Source organism: Teleopsis dalmanni, chromosome 2 (assembly GCF_002237135.1).
Source record: "Teleopsis dalmanni isolate 2A chromosome 2, ASM223713v2, whole genome shotgun sequence".
Taxonomy (NCBI): Eukaryota; Metazoa; Arthropoda; class Insecta; order Diptera; family Diopsidae; genus Teleopsis; species Teleopsis dalmanni.
The window spans coordinates 244,875,937-244,887,474 of NC_051847.1; the positions used below are offsets into that span (position 1 = coordinate 244,875,937).

The 11,538-nt window shown below is 29.6% G+C and overlaps 2 protein-coding genes across 2 annotated transcripts; both read left to right on the top strand.

Moving 5' to 3' along the window:
• Window positions 1-3,125: 3,125 nt before the first annotated feature.
• Window positions 3,126-4,261, top strand: LOC119677580. The gene is made up of 2 exons (XM_038088983.1): window positions 3,126-3,292; window positions 3,803-4,261. The coding sequence occupies exons 1-2, from the start codon at window positions 3,169-3,171 to the stop codon at window positions 4,252-4,254; spliced, it is 576 nt and encodes a 191-aa protein (XP_037944911.1). The 5' UTR covers window positions 3,126-3,168; the 3' UTR covers window positions 4,255-4,261.
• A 3,264-nt stretch (window positions 4,262-7,525) lies between these two features.
• LOC119677578 lies at window positions 7,526-8,753 on the top strand. The gene is made up of 2 exons (XM_038088982.1): window positions 7,526-7,787; window positions 8,298-8,753. The coding sequence occupies exons 1-2, from the start codon at window positions 7,664-7,666 to the stop codon at window positions 8,747-8,749; spliced, it is 576 nt and encodes a 191-aa protein (XP_037944910.1). The 5' UTR covers window positions 7,526-7,663; the 3' UTR covers window positions 8,750-8,753.
• Window positions 8,754-11,538: the final 2,785 nt, after the last annotated feature.

The following is an 11,538-nucleotide window of genomic DNA, read 5'->3' on the forward strand; positions in this document are numbered from 1 at the left end:
AAATCTTAAATAAATAACATGTATGCTTTTGAGGTAGGGTCTTCATATTTATGAATGATTTTCTGTTAAGGTGATTTAGTGCAGTTGCAGGAGATTAGTGTCGAACATGAAAATTTGGATACAACTTGTGTCTCTTTCGAAATTCAGGTGTATAATGGCGAATAACTTCTTCTACACTTGGTAGATTTAGGTCTTTGTGTATGTTTTTGTTTTTGATATACCATGGAGCTCATTTAGCGTTTTGGAGAATTTTATTTTGTACTCTTCAGATTTTTTCTATATTTGTGTTACACGGTGAACACCACAGTTCCATAGAGAAGGTTCAAATTGACTTTAATATTAATTTGTAAATTAACAATTTGTTATCCAGACTGAGTTTAGAGTTTCGAATTAGAAGCCAGTATAATTCCTTATATTTTAGATTTAATTGGCATCTTTTGGCATCAATATGACTTGTTCACCTGAGCCTTCTATCTAGACGAATTCCCAGATATTTCAAAGAATGTGATTAAGCTATGACCACATTATTGATTTTAACTGCAGTGTATGTTTCTCTCTTTAGAGTAAAAGTCACTTGAACGTATTTAGTTTCATTTACCTTGATTTTCCATTTAGCAAGTCACTCTTCAATCAAACCAAGATGCCTGGATAAATTTTGTGATGTTATAGTGCAGTCACGGTCGTTACTGACTATAGCAATGTTGTCAGTGAAAATCGTCAGCAAATTGTTTGAGTATTGTGGAATGTCAGTTGGAACTTCAGCGTCAATATCGTACTCTTGCGAAGTAAAAAATTTGTGTCTAACCCTAAATTTTCGGTGAGTCACATAGGATTTTAGAACTTTAACCAAACCTTATCAAATGCCTGCGCTGCATCAAGAAAAACTGTCGTACAATATTGTTTTGAATGTAAAGTTAGGTGTATTTCGATAGCGATTCTAAAGGCCTGCTCAATTGTTCCATGCACTTTGCGAAAACCAAATTGATGGCCCGGAATTAAGTTTTCTATCGGTGAGGATATCAGGATTTTTTTATTAGAAGTATTTCGAAAACTTTTGAGATTTGCGGCAATAGACTTATTGGTCGATATGCTGCAACAACTAAATGATCTTTCCCAGGCTTCCGACTCATTTTTATCAATGATGTTGTCCAATGCATCGGAAAGTTCAAGAGACAAACAGATATTATGAAGATACAGTAAAGAAGATTTTAAAAATATTAATAAATCAATTACATTCTTGGTAAAAAGAGAAAGGTATTCCGATTTGCAATGTATGTCTGCTAATTTATTAATAAATATGTACGTATTTTATCATTTCTTGAGTTAAAAGATATATAGTTGTTAAAAGAGGAGAACTATATTGAATTGTGCTCCTATTAAATGAAATCAGGCTTATATACAAAACATAAATTCTATTAACAATGTTTATATATATTTTTATATATGTACATATATATTCAAACTAACACATTCAGACGGTATGGTTGGTTTCGACTTTTTAAACCATGTGGTATATTTAATGCATGTTCATATATGTATATGTAAATATATGTACATAGATAACCATATTGTATGAATATGTTAGATTACTTTTTGTCTACACTGGCTTGAATTTTGGCAAATTTTTGCACTTACAGTTATTTTTTTACTAATATAGGTATATACAATTTTGTTTGTAGACACAATTCGAAAATGACGCGTATTTGTAATTGAATATCTCAACAAAGCCTAAAATATGTAGGCGTCCAGTTAAACATACAGTACTTTATTTTTCGGGATCAAGTTATCCGCAGTAAATGGTGTATCTACAGAGCAAATAAATATATGATCAGTTTTTACATCGCATCTTTTCTTTTTATAGTTTCATGTGTATTAGTGTGTTGCTGACAACAATACGAAATGTATATGTCGCTAGGTACTAGTACACGAACTAGTCCAAAGGTACTAGTGAAATGAGTGGTCTGTGGGGATGAGTAAACCTCACCACTTAGAATATATAAATTTCTCAATGCTTTTTTGTAGAAAATTTAATAGAGTATTCTATTATCTTTGAACAATAGTAAACTAAAATGCAAATGAGAAACAAAGAAATTCAATCAGATATTAGAGTTATTTATTTTGGAACTAGAGTGCATATTCTAACTCCTGGCAATGCAACGATTCACCAGTTGAAACAAACATCCACTGCTTATGTTTGTTGTGCATAAACAAATTGAGAGCAATATGATTCGTTCTCTTGTTTTTAATATTATGCCCCTTTAAGATATTAATAATAGCGCGTTGACTTGGTGAATATGTAAAAACATACAATATTAAAATATGCTTAGTGGACTGTACACCTATGAATGAAGAAGATCAAGTAATGTTAACAGTTATCGATTTTAAATATATTGGTCTTACTTTCGATTAACACCGCTTTTATTGACACTTTATTGTAAATAATTTTAAAAATGTAATACAAAAATATGTAAAATAATGTGTAATAATATCTAGAATTACTACAATTAATAACATAACGGTATCCATAAATCGTTAAAACATACATAAGTCATTAAACCAAAAGTCTAGGATAAAATCAAAACTCTAGAAGATTTGATTAAACTACAGCAATAAAAGTATTTAATATACATATATGTGTATATGTATATATATATTTATATATATTAAAATAAATATATATATATAATATATAAATTTCACTTGTTATTTATTACTTTTCAAATCAATTTACACCATTCTACCTCTTATGAACTAGTGAAAAGACTAGTTTCGCGGTGTGTGGTACGGGTGCCATTTTACTTTTTATAAACTAGTGAAAATATTAGTTCTGAGGTGTGTCGTACGCGGACAATTGATACCGGCAATGACAACTCAATATAAAATTTGCTAGTTGAGCCAACGTAAAGTGGATTATCACATCTGAATATTGCTTTAGTAAAGGTAAAATAGTACTCCGTTCTTTTTCTTATATATAATAGGTCATCAACAAATTATTTTTAAAATAGTTTTGTCGAGTACATAACATAGTTTCCTCTTTAGTGAATTGTTCTTTGGCTATGGAGGACTATTCTGAACGGATAAATAACACATACGAGTATAATGCGCATCATTTAACAACAAGCACTGACAAGTTTAGGCAGCGTGGTTGTGAAGAGTAAAAGCCGTTCAATGGATATTAATATAGCATTAATAAGAGCTATACAGGAATTCCCTGTATTGTTTGAGAAAACGGGTTCGTTTCAACAAAAAATGGAAGCTTGGAAGGAACTCGCAAAACAATTTGATATGTCAGGTAAATATAAGCAAATTTTTGATTAATAAATAGAGCGTGTCAAGAATGAGTTTACATATTGAAATAAAATTCACTTTTTGAACTTAGAATCCAAATATACTGCTATTTGTTTAAATATAAAGATGTTTTATGTAATCTGTAATATATATCAAAGATACTACAAAGGACTATATTCAATACTTAAAACTTATATAACAATGTTTCCAGTGAATAAAGTTTATATTAAAGAACTTTGTATTATTTGTGTGAACAGTTACTGGACAGTCAAAAAATGATGTGCGATTTGTTTTTGTGGTAGAATTCGTTTATTTTACAACAAACTACTGAAATTTTTTTTATATTTGTATTCTCAATATAATAATTATTTAAAAGTTATTATCAAAAATCTTTATATTTAAGGAAACTGCCGTGTTTCTGCGACAATAAGTTAATAAAGTGAGTTGTAGTTCAATGTGTAAACTCGTTCTTGATATACTGTATATGACTTCAATGAATATATACTTCTTCCAGAGAAATCTTTAAAAGCCCATTGGTATAGCTTACTACGAAGCTTCTTTGAAGATGAAAAATTCAAATACAAAGATGAAATGTCATACTTGCTTCCACATTTGGGTATCGACCAGAATTTGGCTGGTATCGAAGAAGATATTAATAAAATTTGTGTTAACAAACAGCAAGTACATGTAGAGGTCGAACAAGTGACTAATGAAGTGGATGTTGCAGATACGGAGAAAGAACCAATATTGCATGAAATAACTACAATGCGGTATAATGAGTCGAACAAATCTGATGGTCAAAATGAGGAGCTATTAGCAGTTGAAGTTAAAGAATTTAAAGAGTCGATTAAATATTCAATCGATGATGAAGACTTTCTTAAATTGATAGCTTCAGAAATAACCAATATGGATGATGCAAAAAAGACACAGATCAAAAATGATATTTTACGTATTTTGTTTCCTTAAATAGTGTTACCTTCTTTTGTAAAATAGCTTTGTCTTTATACAAATAAATAAATTAACACAAAATTGATCTGGTTTTCATTATTTTAAAATTTTTCGTGTTATTCAAAAACTGTTGAATAAACATATCTACTAGTATTTTGAATGTGTTTATTATTTGGTCACCTTTTTAAAGTAAAAAAAAATTTATTTACATTGGTTTATTTATTAAATCTTTCTAAATAGAAATTGACAATAATTTTGTAAATCTTAAATAAATAACATGTATGCTTTTGAGGTAGGGTCTTCATATTTATGAATGATTTTCTGTTAAGGTGATTTAGTGCAGTTGCAGGAGATTAGTGTCGAACATGAAAATTTGGATACAACTTGTGTCTCTTTCGAAATTCAGGTGTATAATGGCGAATAACTTCTTCTACACTTGGTAGATTTAGGTCTTTGTGTATGTTTTTGTTTTTGATATACCATGGAGCTCATTTAGCGTTTTGGAGAATTTTATTTTGTACTCTTCAGATTTTTTCTATATTTGTGTTACACGGTGAACACCACAGTTCCATAGAGAAGGTTCAAATTGACTTTAATATTAATTTGTAAATTAACAATTTGTTATCCAGACTGAGTTTAGAGTTTCGAATTAGAAGCCAGTATAATTCCTTATATTTTAGATTTAATTGGCATCTTTTGGCATCAATATGACTTGTTCACCTGAGCCTTCTATCTAGACGAATTCCCAGATATTTCAAAGAATGTGATTAAGCTATGACCACATTATTGATTTTAACTGCAGTGTATGTTTCTCTCTTTAGAGTAAAAGTCACTTGAACGTATTTAGTTTCATTTACCTTGATTTTCCATTTAGCAAGTCACTCTTCAATCAAACCAAGATGCCTGGATAAATTTTGTGATGTTATAGTGCAGTCACGGTCGTTACTGACTATAGCAATGTTGTCAGTGAAAATCGTCAGCAAATTGTTTGAGTATTGTGGAATGTCAGTTGGAACTTCAGCGTCAATATCGTACTCTTGCGAAGTAAAAAATTTGTGTCTAACCCTAAATTTTCGGTGAGTCACATAGGATTTTAGAACTTTAACCAAACCTTATCAAATGCCTGCGCTGCATCAAGAAAAACTGTCGTACAATATTGTTTTGAATGTAAAGTTAGGTGTATTTCGATAGCGATTCTAAAGGCCTGCTCAATTGTTCCATGCACTTTGCGAAAACCAAATTGATGGCCCGGAATTAAGTTTTCTATCGGTGAGGATATCAGGATTTTTTTATTAGAAGTATTTCGAAAACTTTTGAGATTTGCGGCAATAGACTTATTGGTCGATATGCTGCAACAACTAAATGATCTTTCCCAGGCTTCCGACTCATTTTTATCAATGATGTTGTCCAATGCATCGGAAAGTTCAAGAGACAAACAGATATTATGAAGATACAGTAAAGAAGATTTTAAAAATATTAATAAATCAATTACATTCTTGGTAAAAAGAGAAAGGTATTCCGATTTGCAATGTATGTCTGCTAATTTATTAATAAATATGTACGTATTTTATCATTTCTTGAGTTAAAAGATATATAGTTGTTAAAAGAGGAGAACTATATTGAATTGTGCTCCTATTAAATGAAATCAGGCTTATATACAAAACATAAATTCTATTAACAATGTTTATATATATTTTTATATATGTACATATATATTCAAACTAACACATTCAGACGGTATGGTTGGTTTCGACTTTTTAAACCATGTGGTATATTTAATGCATGTTCATATATGTATATGTAAATATATGTACATAGATAACCATATTGTATGAATATGTTAGATTACTTTTTGTCTACACTGGCTTGAATTTTGGCAAATTTTTGCACTTACAGTTATTTTTTTACTAATATAGGTATATACAATTTTGTTTGTAGACACAATTCGAAAATGACGCGTATTTGTAATTGAATATCTCAACAAAGCCTAAAATATGTAGGCGTCCAGTTAAACATACAGTACTTTATTTTTCGGGATCAAGTTATCCGCAGTAAATGGTGTATCTACAGAGCAAATAAATATATGATCAGTTTTTACATCGCATCTTTTCTTTTTATAGTTTCATGTGTATTAGTGTGTTGCTGACAACAATACGAAATGTATATGTCGCTAGGTACTAGTACACGAACTAGTCCAAAGGTACTAGTGAAATGAGTGGTCTGTGGGGATGAGTAAACCTCACCACTTAGAATATATAAATTTCTCAATGCTTTTTTGTAGAAAATTTAATAGAGTATTCTATTATCTTTGAACAATAGTAAACTAAAATGCAAATGAGAAACAAAGAAATTCAATCAGATATTAGAGTTATTTATTTTGGAACTAGAGTGCATATTCTGACTCCTGGCAATGCAACGATTCACCAGTTGAAACAAACATCCACTGCTTATGTTTGTTGTGCATAAACAAATTGAGAGCAATATGATTCGTTCTCTTGTTTTTAATATTATGCCCCTTTAAGATATTAATAATAGCGCGTTGACTTGGTGAATATGTAAAAACATACAATATTAAAATATGCTTAGTGGACTGTACACCTATGAATGAAGAAGATCAAGTAATGTTAACAGTTATCGATTTTAAATATATTGGTCTTACTTTCGATTAACACCGCTTTTATTGACACTTTATTGTAAATAATTTTAAAAATGTAATACAAAAATATGTAAAATAATGTGTAATAATATCTAGAATTACTACAATTAATAACATAACGGTATCCATAAATCGTTAAAACATACATAAGTCATTAAACCAAAAGTCTAGGATAAAATCAAAACTCTAGAAGATTTGATTAAACTACAGCAATAAAAGTATTTAATATACATATATGTGTATATGTATATATATATTTATATATATTAAAATAAATATATATATATAATATATAAATTTCACGTGTTATTTATTACTTTTCAAATCAATTTACACCATTCTACCTCTTATGAACTAGTGAAAAGACTAGTTTCGCGGTGTGTGGTACGGGTGCCATTTTACTTTTTATAAACTAGTGAAAATATTAGTTCTGAGGTGTGTCGTACGCGGACAATTGATACCGGCAATGACAACTCAATATAAAATTTGCTAGTTGAGCCAACGTAAAGTGGATTATCACATCTGAATATTGCTTTAGTAAAGGTGAAATAGTACTCCGTTCTTTTTCTTATATATAATAGGTCATCAACAAACTATTTTTAAAATAGTTTTGTCGAGTACATAACATAGTTTCCTCTTTAGTGAATTGTTCTTTGGCTATGGAGGACTATTCTGAACGGATAAATAACACATACGAGTATAATGCGCATCATTTAATAACAAGCACTGACAAGTTTAGGCAGCGTGGTTGTGAAGAGTAAAAGCCGTTCAATGGATATTAATATAGCATTAATAAGAGCTATACAGGAATTCCCTGTATTGTTTGAGAAAACGGGTTCGTTTCAACAAAAAATGGAAGCTTGGAAGGAACTCGCAAAACAATTTGATATGTCAGGTAAATATAAGCAAATTTTTGATTAATAAATAGAGCGTGTCAAGAATGAGTTTACATATTGAAATAAAATTCACTTTTTGAACTTAGAATCCAAATATACTGCTATTTGTTTAAATATAAAGATGTTTTATGTAATCTGTAATATATATCAAAGATACTACAAAGGACTATATTCAATACTTAAAACTTATATAACAATGTTTCCAGTGAATAAAGTTTATATTAAAGAACTTTATATTATTTGTGTGAACAGTTACTGGACAGTCAAAAAATGATGTGCGATTTGTTTTTGTGGTAGAATTCGTTTATTTTACAACAAACTACTGAAATTTTTTTTATATTTGTATTCTCAATATAATAATTATTAAAAAGTTATTATCAAAAATCTTTATATTTAAGGAAACCGCCGTGTTTCTGCGACAATAAGTTAATAAAGTGAGTTGTAGTTCAATGTGTAAACTCGTTCTTGATATACTGTATATGACTACAATGAATATATATTTCTTCCAGAGAAATCTTTAAAAGCCCATTGGTATAGCTTACTACGAAGCTTCTTTGAAGATGAAAAATTCAAATACAAAGATGAAATGTCATACTTGCTTCCACATTTGGGTATCGACCAGAATTTGGCTGGTATCGAAGAAGATATTAATAAAATTTGTGTTAACAAACAGCAAGTACATGTAGAGGTCGAACAAGTGACTAATGAAGTGGATGTTGCAGATACGGAGAAAGAACCAATATTGCATGAAATAACTACAATGCGGTATAATGAGTCGAACAAATCTGATGGTCAAAATGAGGAGCTATTAGCAGTTGAAGTTAAAGAATTTAAAGAGTCGATTAAATATTCAATCGATGATGAAGACTTTCTTAAATTGATAGCTTCAGAAATAACCAATATGGATGATGCAAAAAAGACACAGATCAAAAATGATATTTTACGTATTTTGTTTCCTTAAATAGTGTTACCTTCTTTTGTAAAATAGCTTTGTCTTTATACAAATAAATAAATTAACACAAAATTGATCTGGTTTTCATTATTTTAAAATTTTTCGTGTTATTCAAAAACTGTTGAATAAACATATCTACTAGTATTTTGAATGTGTTTATTATTTGGTCACCTTTTTAAAGTAAAAAAAAATTTATTTACATTGGTTTATTTATTAAATCTTTCTAAATAGAAATTGACAATAATTTTGTAAATCTTAAATAAATAACATGTATGCTTTTGAGGTAGGGTCTTCATATTTATGAATGATTTTCTGTTAAGGTGATTTAGTGCAGTTGCAGGAGATTAGTGTCGAACATGAAAATTTGGATACAACTTGTGTCTCTTTCGAAATTCAGGTGTATAATGGCGAATAACTTCTTCTACACTTGGTAGATTTAGGTCTTTGTGTATGTTTTTGTTTTTGATATACCATGGAGCTCATTTAGCGTTTTGGAGAATTTTATTTTGTACTCTTCAGATTTTTTCTATATTTGTGTTACACGGTGAACACCACAGTTCCATAGAGAAGGTTCAAATTGACTTTAATATTAATTTGTAAATTAACAATTTGTTATCCAGACTGAGTTTAGAGTTTCGAATTAGAAGCCAGTATAATTCCTTATATTTTAGATTTAATTGGCATCTTTTGGCATCAATATGACTTGTTCACCTGAGCCTTCTATCTAGACGAATTCCCAGATATTTCAAAGAATGTGATTAAGCTATGACCACATTATTGATTTTAACTGCAGTGTATGTTTCTCTCTTTAGAGTAAAAGTCACTTGAACGTATTTAGTTTCATTTACCTTGATTTTCCATTTAGCAAGTCACTCTTCAATCAAACCAAGATGCCTGGATAAATTTTGTGATGTTATAGTGCAGTCACGGTCGTTACTGACTATAGCAATGTTGTCAGTGAAAATCGTCAGCAAATTGTTTGAGTATTGTGGAATGTCAGTTGGAACTTCAGCGTCAATATCGTACTCTTGCGAAGTAAAAAATTTGTGTCTAACCCTAAATTTTCGGTGAGTCACATAGGATTTTAGAACTTTAACCAAACCTTATCAAATGCCTGCGCTGCATCAAGAAAAACTGTCGTACAATATTGTTTTGAATGTAAAGTTAGGTGTATTTCGATAGCGATTCTAAAGGCCTGCTCAATTGTTCCATGCACTTTGCGAAAACCAAATTGATGGCCCGGAATTAAGTTTTCTATCGGTGAGGATATCAGGATTTTTTTATTAGAAGTATTTCGAAAACTTTTGAGATTTGCGGCAATAGACTTATTGGTCGATATGCTGCAACAACTAAATGATCTTTCCCAGGCTTCCGACTCATTTTTATCAATGATGTTGTCCAATGCATCGGAAAGTTCAAGAGACAAACAGATATTATGAAGATACAGTAAAGAAGATTTTAAAAATATTAATAAATCAATTACATTCTTGGTAAAAAGAGAAAGGTATTCCGATTTGCAATGTATGTCTGCTAATTTATTAATAAATATGTACGTATTTTATCATTTCTTGAGTTAAAAGATATATAGTTGTAAAAAGAGGAGAACTATATTGAATTGTGCTCCTATTAAATGAAATCAGGCTTATATACAAAACATAAATTCTATTAACAATGTTTATATATATTTTTATATATGTACATATATATTCAAACTAACACATTCAGACGGTATGGTTGGTTTCGACTTTTTAAACCATGTGGTATATTTAATGCATGTTCATATATGTATATGTAAATATATGTACATAGATAACCATATTGTATGAATATGTTAGATTACTTTTTGTCTACATTGGCTTGAATTTTGGCAAATTTTTGCACTTACAGTTATTTTTTTACTAATATAGGTATATACAATTTTGTTTGTAGACACAATTCGAAAATGACGCGTATTTGTAATTGAATATCTCAACAAAGCCTAAAATATGTAGGCGTCCAGTTAAACATACAGTACTTTATTTTTCGGGATCAAGTTATCCGCAGTAAATGGTGTATCTACAGAGCAAATAAATATATGATCAGTTTTTACATCGCATCTTTTCTTTTTATAGTTTCATGTGTATTAGTGTGTTGCTGACAACAATACGAAATGTATATGTCGCTAGGTACTAGTACACGAACTAGTCCAAAGGTACTAGTGAAATGAGTGGTCTGTGGGGATGAGTAAACCTCACCACTTAGAATATATAAATTTCTCAATGCTTTTTTGTAGAAAATTTAATAGAGTATTCTATTATCTTTGAACAATAGTAAACTAAAATGCAAATGAGAAACAAAGAAATTCAATCAGATATTAGAGTTATTTATTTTGGAACTAGAGTGCATATTCTGACTCCTGGCAATGCAACGATTCACCAGTTGAAACAAACATCCACTGCTTATGTTTGTTGTGCATAAACAAATTGAGAGCAATATGATTCGTTCTCTTGTTTTTAATATTATGCCCCTTTAAGATATTAATAATAGCGCGTTGACTTGGTGAATATGTAAAAACATACAATATTAAAATATGCTTAGTGGACTGTACACCTATGAATGAAGAAGATCAAGTAATGTTAACAGTTATCGATTTTAAATATATTGGTCTTACTTTCGATTAACACCGCTTTTATTGACACTTTATTGTAAATAATTTTAAAAATGTAATACAAAAATATGTAAAATAATGTGTAATAATATCTAGAATTACTACAATTAATAACATAACGGTATCCATAAATCGTTAAAACATACATAAG